The sequence below is a fragment of the Mobula hypostoma genome, chromosome 9 (genome assembly GCF_963921235.1).
Source record: "Mobula hypostoma chromosome 9, sMobHyp1.1, whole genome shotgun sequence".
Taxonomy (NCBI): domain Eukaryota; kingdom Metazoa; phylum Chordata; class Chondrichthyes; order Myliobatiformes; family Myliobatidae; genus Mobula; species Mobula hypostoma.
The window spans coordinates 37,858,267-37,876,237 of record NC_086105.1 but is presented as its reverse complement, the minus strand read 5'-3'; the positions used below and the strand labels follow the sequence as shown (position 1 = coordinate 37,876,237).

The following is a 17,971-nucleotide window of genomic DNA, read 5'->3' as shown; positions in this document are numbered from 1 at the left end:
ATATTCTCATTCAAACCATTAATATACGTGACAACCAGCAAAGGAATGAACATCGATCCCTGTAGCACACCACTGGTCATCTATATCAACAATCTGGATGATAACGTGGTTAACCGGATCAGCAAATTTGCAGACAACACCAAGATTGGGGGTGTAGTGGATAGCAAGGAATGCTGTCGAGGCTTGCAGCAGGATCTGGATCAGCTGGAAAAATGGGCTGAAAAATGGCAGATGGAATTTAATGCAGGCAAATGTGAGATGTTGCACTTTGGAAGGGCCATCCAGGGTAGGTCTTGCACAGTGAATGGTGGGGAACTGAGGAGTGTGGTAGGACAAAGGGATCTGGGAATATCGGTCCATAATCCATTGAAAGTGGTGTCACAGATAGGTAGAGTTGTAAAGAAAGCTTTTGGCACATTGGCCTTCAGAAATCAAAGTAGTAAGTACAGGTGTTGGGATGTTGAAGTTGTATACGATGTTGGTGAGGCCTAATTTGGAGTATTGTGTGTGGTTTTGGTCATCTACCAACAGGAAAGGTGTAAATAAGTTTGAAAGAGTACTGAGAAAATTTACAAAGATGTTGTCAGGTCTGGAGGACTGAGTTATAAGAAAAGATGGACTAGGTTAGAGCTTTATTCCTTGGAATGTAGAAAATTAAGAGGAGATTTGATAGAGGTGTCCAAAATTGAGGGGTAGAGATGGTCTTTTTCCAGTGAGGTTAGGTAGAACTACAACCAGAGGTCATGGGTTTGGGGTGAAAAGTGCAAGGGAAACTTCTTCACTCAGAAGGTCATGAGAGTGTGGAATGAGCTGCCAGCACATGTAGTCCATACGAGATTGATTTTGATATTTAAGAGAAGTTTGGCTAGGTACATAGATGGTAAGGGTATGGAGAGCTATGGTCCCGGTGCAGGTCAATGGGAATAGGCAGATTAAATGTCTCATCATGAACTAGATGGACTGATGGGCTTGTTTCTGTGCTGTACTTTTCTATGACTATATGTCCTTGCTAAAAGATCTAAGTAGACAATGACTATTGCCATGCTCTTTTTAATCCTCGTGGTCACTCTTCAGAAAACACAGGCAAAATTGTGAGATGCAATTATTTTCCCCTCCATGCCTAAACTCATCCTGAACATCCCTAATTTGACCTTGCTTTTTTAAATTTAAATAAATAAATGATGTCCTTTCCCATAACTTTCCTACCTCTAATGTAGTTTTCTGACATATCCCTGCTGCCCTTAAATAAAGGCAAATTAACTATCCTCCAGTTTTCTGATACCTCATCTGTGGCTGATGAAGTTATGAAGATCTCTTTGGATCCCTGCATTCTCATCCCTTCTTTTGTATAGTATACTATCTTCCACTTAGTTCAGCCCTGGTAATTTATCCACCTTTAAACTTTTCAGGACCTATTGTAATGTTGATCAGCTCTGAAATATCACCATTCTTTGCCATGCGCTCACTAGCTTCCATGTTCTTTTTCACAGTAAATGAATACTGTCCTGTACTTTTAGATGGAATCTTTTAAGACTTTCCTTTACATTACTGCCAAGGATATCTCGTGGGCCCCCTTTTGCCCTCCTAATTTCCTTCCTAAGTTACTCCTATATCCCTTAAACTCCTCAAAGGACTCACTTGATCCCAACTGCCGATATCTGACATGTGCTTCGTTTTCCTTGAGCTAACTCTCACTATCCTTTGTTGCACCATCCTTCCTTAATCTTGCCCTTCTCACTAAAAGGATCATTTGACCCTGAATTCCTCTTGATCTAGCTTTCAAAAGCTTCCACTTGCTTGACATTCAGTTACCAACAAACAACATCTCTCAATCAGTTTTTGAGAGTTCCTGTCTAATACTATTGGAATTAGCCTTCCCTAATTTGGAACTTTAGCTTCAGGGCCAGTCCTTCTTCTCTCATGACTGTCTTGAAATTAAGATGCTTATAGTCATGTTCCCTTTCCAGACCCTCCCTGATCTGCTTACTAGACCAGTTTGTTTTAACTATATATGCCTCATTTTTCTCATCTGATGCACTATGGCTGCCAAATTGTTGAAGTTTTCCTGCATAGCACAAGCAAATGTGTCTGCAAGGACATTGGCCTCCCTCCAGTTCAGATGTAACCTGTCCCTCTTGTAAAGATAGCCTCTGTCCTAGTAGAGATCCCTCTTGTACAGGTTACCCATGGCCGGGTCCCTGAAATCCTTCTGCTTGTACCAGCTCTTCAGTCACACATTCATTTATTTTATCCTCCTGTTCTTAACCCCTCTGGTCCAGGGCACAAGACTCCCTCCTTAATCTTCTGCCTAACTCTTCATGTTCATTTTGCATGACTTCCTCTTTTCTTGCCAGTATTGGCTTGGTGAATAAAGTGTTTAGTACAGAAGCAAAAATGTGTATGCCATAGTCAGCATGGTTCCCTCAAAGGAAAATCTTGCCAGACAAATCTTTTGGAATTCTTTCAAGAAGTAACAAGCAGGAGAAACAAAGGAAAATCATTTGATTTTGTGTACTTGGATTTTCAGAAGGCCTTTGACAAGGTGCCACACGTGAGGCTGGTTAATGAGCTACGAGCCCATGGTATTACGGGAAAGATTCGAGCATGGATAAAACAGTGGCTGATTAGCAAGAGGCAAAGAGTGGGAACAAAGGGAGCTTTTTCTGACTAGCTTCCAGTGACTAGTAGTGTTCCACAAGGGTCTATGTTGGAACTGATTCTTTTTGCATTATATGTCAATGATTTGGACGATGGAATTGATATGACTTTGTTGCTAACTTGCAGAAGGTATGAAGATGGGTAGAGAGAATGGTAGTTCTGAGGGAATAGAGAGGCTATAGAAGGACAGATTTGGAGAATGGGCAAAGAAATGGCAAATGAAATACAGTGTCGGGAAGTGTGTGGTTATGCAGTTTGGTAGAAGAAATGAAGGGGCTGACTGTTTTCTAAATGGAGAGAAAATACAAAAATCTGGGGTGCAAAGGTACTTCGAAGTCCTTGTGAAGGATTCCCTAATGGTTAATTTGCAGGTCTGTGGTGAGGAAGGCAAATGCAATGTTAGCATTCAAAGAGGACTAGAATATAAAAGCAAGGATGTAATGTTAAAACTTTATAAAACACTTGTGAGGCCTCATTTTGGGTATTGTGAACAGTTTTGGACCCCTTATCTTAGAAAGGATGTGCTGAAACCAGAGAGGGTTCAAAGGAGGTTCACGAAAATGATTCCAGGATTCAATGGCTTGTCATATGAAGAGCGTTTGATGGCTCTGGGCTTGTCTTCACTAGAGTTCAGAAGAATGAGGGGTGACCTCATTGAAACCTATTGAATGGTGAAAGGCCTTGACAGGGTGGAGGTGGAGAGTTTAGGACCAGAGGACGCAGCCTCAGAATAGAGGAGCATTCTTGCAGAATGGAGATGAGGAATTTCTTTAGCCAGAGAGTGGTGAATCTGGAATTCTTTGCCACAGAGGCCAGGTCTTTATGTATATTTAAGGCAAAGTTTGGTAGGTTCTTGATGGGTCAGGGCACGAAGGGATACAGGGAGAAGGCAGGAGATTGGGGCTGAGGGGAAAATTGGATCAGCCATGATGAAATGGCAGAGCAGACTCAATGGGCCAAATGGCCTAATTCTGCTCCTATATTTTATGGTTTTATGGTGTCTATTAAATTAGGTTTCTGCTTGAGGTATTATCTATAATGGCACCAGGTATTTGGAACTTGAGTTACTAGGACAGATTTGATTGTCATAGGAAGTGTGGCTAAAGGAACTTCTAATGGAAATGATCAAAATTCTGAGAGGTTTTGATGGAATGGCTGAAGTGTGAGTAATCAGAGCACATAAATTTAATTGGCAAAAGAAGTAAAGAGCCAATGAGAACTTTTTTAAAAACTAGGAAATTATAGTTGGTATTTATTGCCTTAAGAAGGGGTGGCAATGGAACCAACAGTAACTTTGAAAAGTGAATTGAATAAACACATGCAAATTTGGGGGGGGGGGGAACGAGGCTTTGTGGAAACATCAGGGGAGTGGAACTAACTATATATCACATTCGTAGGGGCAGCCAAAGCCCAATTGGCTAAATGGCCATCTCTTCTGCTAGATGAGACTGTTTTGGAAATGTTCAGACTATTGGAAAGTAATTGAATGTTACAGTTTGATTTAAATTTGCTTCTGTGTGCTCTTCCTGAAGTTATCTGAACATTGTGTAAAGTAGAAAGTGTAGCAGGAGTTGGCATGCATAATAACAATAAACATTTCAAAGAATGTGGAAGCACTTTGAATTGATGAATTTTATTATACAAGATAATGAGCGCTAACGAAATATATCTACAAAACTTGCATTGAATTTTATTGCAGCTTCTACAGTGTCCTGTGAATTAAAGAACAAAAGGCAATAATATATTTTATGGAAAAATAGAGAATGTACTTGCTTTTGATGGTACTGAATTTTGGAATGATGAAACCTTGATCTTTAATACCATAACCATTAATGTAGAGAACCACATGGTTGCATTACACAAATTACATCTGATCACAGGTCTCATTGAGGCTGCTGTTGAAATACATGTCCATATTTTAAAATTAGAGTGTTTTTGGAAATGGTTGTAGAAGCTACCGTCTGTATAGTCAAAATGCAGCTTGTAGGCATGGCTGTGGTACTGTTCTTTAGTTTGAAGCTTTTATAAAATAAAGCATTGCTTTGAATGAATAGAATTGCACATTTAACTATTCAGGAAGGTTTAGGGACAAAAAATTATCCTGCTGACCATGACTTCTAATTTTTTTTTTTTTTTTTTTGGCTCTTGGTCTGAGGCCACGTGAGAGTTGGAAATGCAATAGTTTGAAATATTTAATATGTGGACTCAGCATTAGAGTATTAGTCATTGATTGTTAATCAGTGAAATCAGTGAGCAATGGACATGAAAGAGTTGATTGCAAAATTGGAGGGTAGACAGTGAGTGCAGAGATGTGCATCTTTTGAGAGAAGAAGAGATTTAAAGATTCGGAATACAAAAGCAGAAGTTCAGAAATACAAATGTATAGATCTGTTAATGATCGGCGTATATGTTCAAACAATGATTTAAAAGGCAAAGCAGCTTCCATACAAGATGGCATTGAATGCAAGGGTGATGATGTTCACTTTGTACAAAGTATTAATAGACCAGGTTTTGAGAATTGGGAATGATCCTAGGAGCCTAGCTGGGTTGTTAGCTGTGCTGTGGAACTAATGCAGGAGAAATTTCCAGGAAAGGAGCGACTGTGGAATCATAGCTGTATGGCATTGAATTAGACCCATCTTGCAGTTACAAGGAAATTTGGAAGAATCTGCTCCTTTTTTCACTGGAGTAGAGGAGATCGTGGGGAAATTGATAAAGATAATCATTTCCACTGACTGGCCAATTCTGTGTAAAAAGTGTGGAATTCAGAAAATCATTGAAATATAGATACCTTGTGAAAAATCCAGCATCACAGATGGTGCATTGAACAATGAAGTACTTTACCATAAGTTCAAGCAGGCATAAAATATTTCAATGGCGTCCCTATCTCCATTCAGAAAGAATAGAAAAAAATTGTATAGGGCAATACAATGAGAATGAGGCTGGATTCAGTAAAAGGTTGTTCTCAAAACGTAGGGATGATTGAATAACTTTGCTTTGTTCTGGCAACTGGGATTTGATTTATGCACATAATTTGTCTACAACTATTCTTCAGTAACACTGGTTTTCTGCTGAAATTGGATTGCTTTTATTTGGAGATGTTGCTGTTATTTTTGCTCTGTCTTCTGTTTCCTCTGCTCGTAAAATACTCTTTTCTGAGTAAATTGGCTATGATTTTGTTTGGTATACAATCAACTCTTCTCTAAGCCTGGCCTGCCCCTGAATAATCATCTGACTTGTTAATAGCCACCCTGCTAAATTGCTCCAGTTGAGTTAGCATTACCACGAGCATGGTGAGCGCTTTGATTCTCACTACTTCCTACGATTCAAACAAAAGCAAAATGAAAATCCATTCCAGAGAATGAAAACCTGTCATATCATGGCTTTTTGTCTTGCAGCACTGTTTCCATTCCCATAGCTATTCAATAGGAGAATAATTTACTACATTTAGTGTAGCCCCTGTGTTTTGCATTGCTTCCTAAGGCTACAGGTCTGTGCTCACAATCTGTTATTTTTGTATAATACTTTGCTTAGCATTTCCCAGAATGCTGCCTCCTTCATGTATTTTATTCACTTTTTGAGAATACAGTTCATTGGGGAAAAAATGACATTAAATTCTATATATGAAATATTCTGCAGGCTTGTTCTGGCATTTTGAGTTTTTTTTAAAACCTCACTGCTGACATTATTTGAATAAAGGGCCAATGTAATGGGCATTTCTGTCATTTTAAAGCTAGATGGAGCCCATGACTGTAGGGGGCACACTATTCCTAAAGGCACGCGTTGCACACAGTGTGAAATATGGAGCTTGCCTTCTACGATGTATGGGACTATGGGAATTTGAGAGGGAGAGACAGCGTGTTTCACACTATCCTTTAATTACATGTGCATAATGTAATAATTACATTGTGCGTCTTTCCCTCAGATATGATGAAAATTTGAGAGCGTCCCAAAAGGGAGGACTACCCCAACCAACAAGGACACCCCCTCCTCGACCTCCCCTTCCACAGCAGCAGTTTGGAGTTGATCTGCAGTAGTAAGTATTTACAGGTTTCACCCTAAAGCTATTATAATTATCTTTTTTTCAATCTTGTACTTAAAATAAATTATTAATTTAACCAACGTGTGGCATGGATACATTTTGGAGTTGATTTTTTTTAAATCTAGTGTTTGTAAACATTAGTAAGTGTCCTGTATTGGAACTCTTGGTTCTTCTGTTACCTGCCATGACCAACACCAGCCATGTGTATGTGACCTTGGAGCTTGGCTATAATTTTGCATTTGACGCCAGAATTGGTAGTATAATGGACTGTGAAGCATGTTGTCTGAAGTTACAACAGGATATTGGGAAATTGGGCGAGGGAGCGGCAGATGTAATTTAACTTCGGCAAATGCAAAGAGTTGTTTTTTGGAAAGTTAAACCAGAGCAGGATGTACACAGTGAATGGTGGGACCTTAGGTAGTGTTTCTCAACGGGGAATCCTTGGAGGTACTAGTACACTTTTCTGTGAAAATAGGAACACAGAGTTGGTGATAAAGGTGTACATTTTGTTTGCCCTCATTGACTGAGGCGTTGAGTATAAGAATAACACACACAAAATGCTGGAGGAACTTGAAAATCAGGCAGCTTCTATGAAAGTGGATGAACAGTTTGTGTATTGGACTGAGACCCTTCATCGGGATTGGAAAGGGGATAGGCACCAGAATAAGAAGGTGGGGTAAGGGGAATGAGGACAAGCAAGAAGGTGAAGCCAGGTGGGGGGGGGGCAAGGTAAAGGGCTCAAGAAGAAGAAATCTAATAGGAGAGAAGAGTGGGCCATGGGAGAAAGGGAAGAAGGAGGGACACCAGGTGGTGGTGAGAGGCAGTTGAGGAGAAGAGGTAAGAGGCCAGAATGGGGAATAGAAGAAGAGGGAAAGAGTAGGGGGAAAAATACCAGGAGAAATCGATGTTCATGCCATCAGGTTGGCGGCTACCTGGATGGAACATGAGGTGATATCGCACCCAGCGAATGGCCTCATTGTGGCAGAAGAGGAGGCCATGGACCGACATGTCAGAATGGGAATGGGGATAGGACTTAAAATGGTTGGCCACCGGGAAATTCCACTTTTGGCGGATGGAGTGGAGGCGCTTGACAAAGCAGTCCCCCAATTTATGTCAGGTCTCAACAACGTAGAGGAGGCTATATTGGGAGCACCGGATACAATAGATGACCCCAACAGATTTGCACATGAAATGTTGCCTCACCTGGAAGGACTGCTTCAGGGATCTAAATAGAGGTGAGGGAGTTGTTGAATGGGCAAGTGTAGCATTTCTGTCACTTGCAGTGATACGTGCCAGGAAGGAGATTAATGGGAAGAGACAGGTGGACAAGGGAATCATCGAGGGAATGATCCCTGTGGAAAGCAAAGAGTTGTGGGGGGGGCATAAAGATGTGTTTGGTGGTAGGATCCTTTTTAAGAGGTTAGAAGTTGCAGGGAATAATGTGTTTAGGCTCATGGGGTGGTAGGTGAGGACTCCATCCCATTTAAGGCAGTGGGAAGATGGGGTACGTGTGGATCCTTGGAAAAGGGGGAGATGCAGGTGAGGGCAGTCTCAATGGTGGAGGATGGGTAACGCTGTTCTTTGAAGGAGGAGGACATCACTGCTGTCCTGGGAACCGCTGAGGTGGAGACGAAGGAAATTAGAACTGAACCCAGAGCTGTGAGTCAGCAGTTCTATATCATGCATTGCAATTGTTTGTGTTGCTCTTATTCCTGTATACAGTGCATCAGTGCATATAAAAAGTATTCATTCCCACCCCCCCCGGAAGTTTTCACATTTTACAACATTGAATCACAGTGGATTTAACTTGGCTTTTTTGTCACACTGATCAACAAAAAAAGTCTTTCATGTCAAAGTGAAAACAGATCTCTACTAAGTGATCTAAATTAATTACAAATATAAAACACAAAATAATTAATTGCATAAGTATTCACCCCATTCAAGTCAGTATTTAGTAGGTGCACCTTTGGCAGCAATTATGGCCTTAAGTCTGTGTGGATAGGTCCCTATCAGCTTTGCACATCTGGACACTACAATTTTTCCTCATTCCTCTTTACTAAACTGCTCAAACTCTGTTAGACTGCATGGGGGTCCTGAGTCCAACCACAAATCCTCAATTGGATTGAGGCCTGGACTCTGATTTGGCCACTCCAGGACATTAACTTTGTTGCTTTTAAGCCATTCCTGCGTAGCTTTGGCTTTATGCTTGAGGTCATTGTCTTCCTGGAAAACAAATCTTCTCTCAAGTCGCAGTTCTCTTGCAGACTGCGTCAGGTTTTCCTCCAGGATTTCTCTGTATTTTGCTGCATTCGTTTTACCCTCTACCTTCACAAGCCTTCCAGGGCCTGCTGCAGTGAAGCATCCCCACAGCATGATGCAGCCACCGCCATGCTTTACAGTAGGGATGGTGTGTTTTTGATAATGTGTAGTGTTTGGCTTATGCCAAACATAGCATTTGGTTTGATGGCCAGAAAGCTCAATTTTTAATCAGACAATAGAACCTTCTTCTGAATGATGTCAGAGTCTCCCACATGCCTTCTGGCAAACTCTAGCTGAGGTTTCATGTGAGTTTTTTTTTGAACAGTGGCTTTCTCTTTGCCACTCTCTCCCATGAAGCTGCAACTGATGAAGCACCTGGGCAACAGTTGTTGTATGTGCAGTCTCTCCCATCTCAGCCACTGAGGCTTGTAACTCTTCCAGATCTCTTGGTGTCCTCCCTCACTAATCCCCTTCTTGCATGGTCACTCAGTTTCTGAGTACAGCCTGCTCTGGGCAGATTTACAGCTGTGCCATATTCTTTTAATTTCTTGATGATTGACGTAACTGTACTCCAAGGGACATTCAGTGACTTTGAAGTTTTCTTATATCCATCTCCTGACTTGTGCTTTTCAATAACCTTTTCGTGGAGTTGCTTGGAGTGTTCTTTTGTCTTCATGGTGTAGTTTTTGCCAGGGTGCTGACTCGCTAGCAGCTGGACCTTCCAGATACAAGTGTGTTTTTATTACATTGATTGAGACATCTTGTCTGCACACAGGTGAACTCCATTTAGTCATAGTCATAGTCATAGCCATACTTTATTGATCCTGGGGGAAACTGGTTTTTGTTACAGTTGCACCATAAATAATAAATAGTAATAGAACCATAAATAGTTAAATAGTAATATGTAAATTATGCCCGTAAATTATGAAATAAGTCCAGGACCAGCCTATTGGCACAGGGTGTCTGACCCTCCAAGGGAGGAGTTGTAAAGTTTGATGGCCACAGGCAGGAATGACTTCCTATGACGCTCCGTGCTGCATCTCGGTGGAATGAGTCTCTGGCTGAATGTACTCCTATGCCCACCCAGTACATTATGTAGTGGATGGGAGACATTGACCAAGATGGCATGCAACTTGGACAGCATCCTCTTTTCAGACGCCACCGTCAGAGAGTCCAGTTCCATCCCCACAACAACACTGGCCTTACGAATGAGTTTGTTGATTCTGTTGGTGTCTGCTACCCTCAGCCTGCTGCCCCAGCACACAACAGCAAACATGATAGCACTGGCCACCACAGACTCGTAGAACATCCTCAGCATCGTCCGGCAGATGTTAAAGGACCTCAGTCTCCTCAGGAAATAGAGACGGCTCTGACCCTCCTTGTAGACAGCCTCAGTGTTCTTTGACCAGTCCAGTTTATTTAACTAATTATGTGACTTCTAAAACCAGTTAGCTGTACCAGTGATGATTTGGTGTGTCATATTAAAGGGGGTGAATGAGTACTTGTGCAATCAATTATTTTGTGTTTTTACAAACGTATATTTATGATTAATTTGGATCACTTTGTAGTGATCTGTTTTCACTTTGACATGAAAAAGTCTTTTTCTGTTGATCAGTGTCAAAAATAGCTAAATTAGATCCACTGTGATTCAATATTGTAAACCAATGAAACGTGAAAATTTCCAAGGGGGTGTGAATACACTGTATAGGCACTATATGTCTGCAGCTCTGGTTGCTTCGAATTCAAGGATGTTTCAGCAAAAGATTGTTGTTTTTTTTTGGAATTCTATTCCACATAGATGTGTTCTATTTTTCAGTCGTCTCAATATACATTAGATACAATGTAATGACCCTTAATGGGAAGAAAGTTTACCTGCTTTCAGAAAGTGGTTAGTGTGCAAGTTTTTTAAAGCTGACAGAACAATTGGACTGTTATTTCAAGAGCTCTCCAGAGGGTGAAATATTTTTGTAAGAAAACGCTTAAAAGGCCACTGTATCTTTGTGATTGCCTTTTGATCCCGTTCCTCCTCTCTTGCTGCAGGATTCTGGCCTCATTTCTCACTTACATGTTTCAATCATTTTGTGACAAAGAGGATTTTATGATCAATCCTGACTCTGCTAGGATTTTGCCAGTCAGGTTTAACATCCAGCTTTCCTCTATCTCTGCACTCATTCCAGTGGTTCAGGATGACACTTTTAACAAGTTCAGAATAGACAACAGACGTTGGACTTGCCGGCACCATGTTCATGCACGAATTAAATTATAATTCTTCTCCCAAAACCACTCCATCTTATTCTCTTGTTATCAACAGCATTTTAAAAACTGCCTACTCCTTTGGCAATGGTTTTGTTCATCAAAAAAACTGCTTGTCAGTTTGATATCAGTGCTTGAAAACAGTTTTGCAAAGTAGTTTGGCATATTTTTCAAAATGAAAGTTAATGTGGATTTTTACTCAGTATTCTCATAAAAGTGATTTCTGTGCAGTGACTGTCCTGATTTGTTTTTGTAAATACTAGCCTCCGAGACAAAGGGAATGGAGAACTTATTCCTCTGGTAATGAGGCAGACAGTGCAGTTCCTGAAACAAAATGGTATGTTGTATGATTTTTTCTGTGTTAAGAATATTGGTTTCAGAAATGATTATCTGTGTAAAGTTGTAACACTCCCCCCTTGTGAAGTCAAAAGGAGTCTACTTAAGTGCTTTGAATTTTAAAATAAGATACATTTTAAAATACTCTGAACTATATATAAGGCTCTAAATAATCTAGCTCCTCCATATATTTTGGAGTGTCTCTGCCCTCCTTTGCCTCCCTAATCGTAATCTTACATATACAAATACTCGTTTGCTTAGTGCTCCCAAACCCAAGCATACAAGAACTGGTGATGCGGACTTTTGCTCTTAAGTATCAAAAATCTGGAGTACTCTACTGACTGAGATAGCCACTGTAGTACCGTGGACTGTTTGAAAACACTTCTGAAAACCTACTTTTTTAACTTTGGCTTGCTGAAAAGGTTACTTAATGCTTGTTGATGTTGATTACATTGATATAATATGGTATTCAATTACATTTTATTTTGCATAATGTTTGTTATTAGTTGTAATATTTAAATTAGTCAAAAAAATTAGATAATATTGATTTATCTTTACAATCTACGTATAGCACTTTAAACCTGCATCTTAATGTCTGAAAGGCGTTATATAAATAATGCTGTTATTATTATTATTATTATTATTGTTATTTAGAATTCTGAACAATAGTTTCCACCACATTAACTCCATCCTTTATATGTCATTCATAAATTTTCCTGATCTTATCTCCTCGGGTTTCAAATGGAAATTGTATATTCTCCTTTATTCCTGCCAGGAACCTTGCTTTCATTAACCTCAATATATCTTCAATGAAAAGTAAACACATATATAAAACAGCATTATAATTTATACATACATTAGAAAGGGTTGCAACATCAATAAATGTATTGCAGAAAAACAACTTCTTATCTAAGAGGTAGATGCCTCTAATGCATCTAGTCACCAACCTTTTCTCAGGTTTGTTAACAACATAATGAATATTGTATTTCTACCTTGACCCATTGTTCCTTCTATACCAAATAAAGTATTCTTGTTCCTCTCTCAATCATTGTATCAAACACAGGTTTCATGGCTTAGCGCCTCAAATATGTGAAGCTTCTTATGCCTGCTAATCTTTTCTTCCATCTGAGTTGTAAAGCCATGGTTTTACATCACCTAATCACTAGTTACTGCATATCACTGTGGATTCTTGTTTGCAGCTTTGTATTGCAAGCTTGAAGTTTAAACAATTGGAGCAAATTCTTTGAGAGCAGCTGTGCTATAAAACATCACGATATAGGAGCAGAATAAGGCCATTTGGCCCATTGAGTCTGCTCTGCCATTTCATTTTGGCCGATCCAATTTTCCTCTCGGCCCCAATCTCCTGCCTTCTCCCCATATCCTTTCATCAACTCTTCCTTGCCAGCTACTAATACCCTGAATGAGAGGTTAACCTACAAAGAAAGGTGGACAGGTTAGGCTTGTATCCACTGAGTTTAGAGGAGTGAGATCTATTTAAATGTTTATTTTGCTTTAATATCATCTCAATGTGTACTTAAGAATGTATAAATAATTGTAGTTTTATACATATAAAAAAATGGAAAAGGTTATATGTGTGAAAAAAGTACATGATAATTGTGAACTCCTTATCCAAATAAAAATAAAATTATAAAAAAAGAAAGATCAGTATCCTGAGGGATCTTGAATGTGTGGATGTTGTGTTTCCTCTTATTGGAGGGTCCTGTTTTTATTTAAAAAAATAAGAGTTTGCCTATTTAAAGCAGACACTGGGCAATACACTTCATTTCCTAAAGACTGTGTATCTTTGTAACTTTCTTCCTCAAATTGTGACAGAAGAATGGGTTGATGGATTCTTGGTGAAATCTTGTCATGGGTAGATGGGGCAATTTACTTATTGAGGCCCTTTGAACTATGCTGCCCCAGCAATTCCTCAGATGTCAGTATTGGAACTGCTAATTTTCACATTGTTTGTCAGTGAAGTGGAATTGATGGCTTTGTGGCAAACTTTGAAGATGATATGAAGATAGGTGAAGGGTTAGGTAGTGCTGACAAAGCAACACGACTGCAGCAGGACTTAAACAAATTGGAAGAATGGGCAAAAAAGTGACAGATGGAATACAGTGTTGGGAAATGTATAATGTTGGGAGCTATGATGTTGTGGCCATTACAGAGACTTGGAGGGCTCAAGGGCAGAAATGGTTATAGACATGGAGGGATTGTCTACTGAGTCTCTGTGGGTGGAAGTTAGGCACAGGAAGGGGTCAATAACTACTGGGTGTTTTTTATAGACCACCCAATAGTAACAGGGACATCGAGGAGCTGATAAGGAGACAGATTCTGAAAAGGTGTAATAATAACAGGGTTGTTGTGGTGGGAAATTTTAATTTCCCAAATATCGATTGGCATGTCCTTAGAGCGAGGGGTTTAGATGGGGTGGAGTTTGTTAGGTGTGTTCAAGAAGGTTTCTTGACACAATATATAGATAAGCCTACAAGAGGAGAGGCTGTACTTGATCTGGTATTGGGAAATGAACCTGGTCAGGTGTCAGGTCTCTCAGTGGGAGAGCATTTTGGAGATAGTGATCACAATTCTATCTCCTTTACTGTAACATTGCAGAGGGATAGGAACAGACAAGTTAGGATCATTTAATTGGAGTAGGGGAAAATATGACGCTATCAGGCAGGAACTTGGAAGCATAAATTGGAAACAAATGTTCTCAGTGAAATGTACGGAAGAAATGTGGCAAATGTTCAGGGGATATTTGTGTGGAGTTCTGCATAGGTACATTCCAATGAGACAGGGAAAAGATGGTAGGGTACAGGAACCATGGTGTACAAAGGCTGTTGTAAATCTAGTCAAGAAGAAAACAAGAGCTTATGAAAGGTTAAGAAAAAAACTAGGTAATGATAGAGATCTAGAAGATTATAAGGCTAGCAAGAAGGAGCTTAAGAATGAAAATAGGAGAGCCAGAAGAGGCCATGAGAAGGCCTTGGCAGACAGGATTAAGGAAAACCCAAGGCATTCTACAAGTATGTGAAGAGCAAGAGGATAAGACGTGAGAGAAGAGGACCTGTCAAGTGTGACAGTGGAAAAGTGTGTATGATGGAACCGGAGGAGATAGCAGAGATACTTAATGAATACTTTGCTTCAGTATTCACTACAGAAATGGATCATGGCGATTGTAGGGATGACTTACAGCAGATTGAAAAGCTTGAGCATGTGCATATTAAGAAAGAGGGTGTGCTGGAGCTTTTGGATTGCATCAAGTCGGATAGGTCATCAGGACTGGACGAGATGTACCCCAAGCTACTGTGGGAGGCTAGGGAGGTGATTGCTGAGCCTCTGGCGATGATCTTTCCATCATCAATGGGGATGGGAGAGGTTCCAGAGGATTGGAGGGTTGCAGATGTTGTTCCATTATTCAAGAAAGGGAGTAGAGATAGCCCAGGAAAGTATAGACCAGTGAGTCTTACTTCAGTGGTTGGTAAGTTGATGCAGAAGATCCTGAGAGGCAGGATTTATGAACATTTGGAGAGGCATAATATGATTAGGAATAGTCAGCATGGCTTTGTGAAAGGCAGTTCATGCGTTACGAGCCTGATTTGAATTTTTGTGGATGTGACTAAGCACGTTGATGAAGGTACAGCAGTAGATGTAGTGTATATGGATTTCAGCAAGGCATTTGGCAAGGTGCCCCATGCAAGGCTTATTGAGAAAGAAAGGAGGTATGGGATCCGAGGGGACGTTGCCCTGTGGATCCAGAACTGGTTTGCCCGCAGAAGGCAGGCAAAGAGTGGTTGTAGACAGGTCATATTCTGCATGGAGGTCGGTCACCAGCGGTGTGCCTCATGGATCGGTTCTGGGACCCCTACTCTTCGTGATTTTTATAAAGGACCTGGATGAAGAAGTGGAGGGATAGGTTAGTAAATTTGCTGATGACACAAAGGTTGGAGATGTTGTGGATGGTGTGGAGGGCTGTCAGAGGTTACCGCGGGACATTGATAGCATGCAAAACTGGGCTAAGAAGTTGCAGATGGAGTTCAACCCAGGTAAGTGTGAGGTGGTTCATTTTGGATGGTCAAATATGATGACAGAATGTAGTATTAATGGTAAGACTCTTGGCAGTGTGCAGGATCAGAGGGATCTTGGGGTCTGAGTCCATAGGACACTCAAAGCTACTGCGCAGGTTGACTCTGTAGTTAAGAAAGCATACGATGCATTGGCTTTCATCAATTGTGGGTTCGAGTTTAGGAGCTGAGAGGTAATGTTGCAGCTATATAGAACCCCGGTCAGACCCCACTTGGAGTACTATACTCAGTTCTGGTCGCCTCACTACAGGAAGGATATAGAAACCATAGAAAGGGTGCAGAGAATTTACAAGGATGTTGCCTGGATTGGGGAGCATACCTTATGAGAATAGGTTGAGTGAACATGGCCTTTTCTCCTTGGAGCGACGGAGGATGAGAGGTGACCTGATAGAGGTGTATAAGATTATGAGAGGCATTGATCATGTGGATAATCAAAGGCTTTTTCCCAGGGCTGAAATGGCTAGCACAAGAGGGCACAGTTTTAAGGTGCTTGGAAGTAAGTGCAAAAGACATGCCAGGGGTAAGTTTTTTTTTATGCAGAGAGTGGTGAGTGCGTGAAATGGGCTGATGGTGACGGTGGTGGAGGCAGATACGATAGGTTCTTTTAAGAGACTCCTGGACAGGGAGCTCAGAAAAATAGAGGGCTGTGGGTAGCCCTAGATAATTTCTAAGGTCAGGACATGTTCGGCACAGCTTTGTGGCCAAAGGGCCTGTATTGTGCTGTAAGTTTTCTATGTCTATGATAATGCATTTTGGTAAAAGGAACAATCATGCAGGCTATTATCTAAATGGGGAGAAGATTCAAACATCAGAGGTGCAGAGAGATTTAGCAGCCCTCATGCAAGACTCCCAGAATGTTAATTCACAGGCTAGTCTGTTCTAAAGAGGCAAAGGCAATGTTAGCATTTATTTCAAGGGGAATAGAATATAAAAACAAGGAGATAATGCTGAAGCTTTATAAGGCACTAGTGAGGCTGCACGTGGGGTATTGTCAACAGTTTTGCACCCCTTATCTCAGAAAGGATATATTGTCATTGGAGACTTTCCACAAGAGGTTAACAAGGTTGATTTCGGGAATGAAGGGGTTAACATATGAGGAACATTTGGCAGCTTTGGGCCTGTACTCACTGGAATTTAGAAGAATTCATGGGGATCTCATTGAAAACTACCAAATGTCGAAAGGACTAAATTGGGTGGATGTGGAGAGGATGTTTCCTCTGGTGGGGTATCCAGAACTAGAGGGCACAGCCTCATATCTGAGGGGTGACCTTTAGAACAGAAGTAAGGAGGATTTTTTTTAGTCAACGAGTGGTGAATCTGTGGAATGCTCTGCCACAGACTATGGTGGAGGCCAAGTCTATAGGTATATTCAAAGCGGAAGTTATAGATTTCTGCTTGGTTGAGGCATCAAAGGATATGGTGAGGGGGCAGGTGTATGGGGTTGAATGAGATCTAGGATCAGCCATGATGAAATGGCGGAGTGGACTCTTTGGACTGAATGGCCTAATTCTGCTCCTATGTCTTGTGGTCCTATGCGGAGGACACACAGATACTCGTTACAGAACAGCACCAGAATTGAACTCCAAACTCCGGAACACCCCAGACTGTGTCGTGCTAACCGCTATACTACCATGACTAGAAGTTAAGATTATAAAGATATCAGGGTAGAAATTCATCTCTGTTGTTGTTCTAGATATATTTGTGAGGAGTACAATAGGAAGCTGCTATTATTGTGCTTGTCTCTAGTAGCCAAAATCACGTGTTCACAAACTACATCCTGTATGCCTGCAAGTTCATATACTGAAATTGTACCGGCAGATGCTATTCTCAACGTTTTAGGTGGTATAATCCCTCCAAATTTTTAGAATCAAATGGCATTTTCCAGCATTCTATGTCTGTCAGAGTTGATAATGTTGTACTGCAGTCTTTTTCCTGTATCAGTTCTTATTTTGATGGAATAGTGGTTTCAACAAAAAGTATTTCATTAGGCATTTCAACTCTGTTGTCTGCACAATGAATCCAGTGTAATAAAAATGTATCTAGCAAACTGATTTCAGTCCCTAGGCATTTGAACTTTCTGCAAAGCATGAAATATCAAGATTAATGTTCTAAGTTTATGGAGGTAGAAAACTGAGTATCTGGTATTCATGACTTTCTAACTCTAAAGTCAAAGTGGAGTGTATTGTGATATGTACAACAGGAATCTTGCTTGCAGAGCATCATGGGCACATGGCATCATGTGAGCAGCATTCACAAGGAGATAAGCATAGTTTTTACAAGAAAGATCACAATAAGAACAAAAGAAAACAAAGTCCCTTAAAACGTGTGGATGAAA

The 17,971-nt window shown here is 40.6% G+C and overlaps 1 protein-coding gene across 2 annotated transcripts in view; it reads left to right on the top strand.

Annotated features, from left to right (window-relative positions):
• LOC134351654 (rho GTPase-activating protein 8-like) overlaps window positions 1–17,971 on the top strand; it is a 95,348-nt gene that overhangs the window by 57,250 nt on the left and 20,127 nt on the right. For both annotated transcript variants that reach the window (XM_063058107.1, XM_063058108.1), the window contains exons 8-9: window positions 6,584–6,694; window positions 11,476–11,549. In XM_063058107.1, coding sequence (XP_062914177.1) covers window positions 6,584–6,694; window positions 11,476–11,549 — 185 coding nt within the window. The remainder of the gene's footprint in view (window positions 1–6,583; window positions 6,695–11,475; window positions 11,550–17,971) is intronic.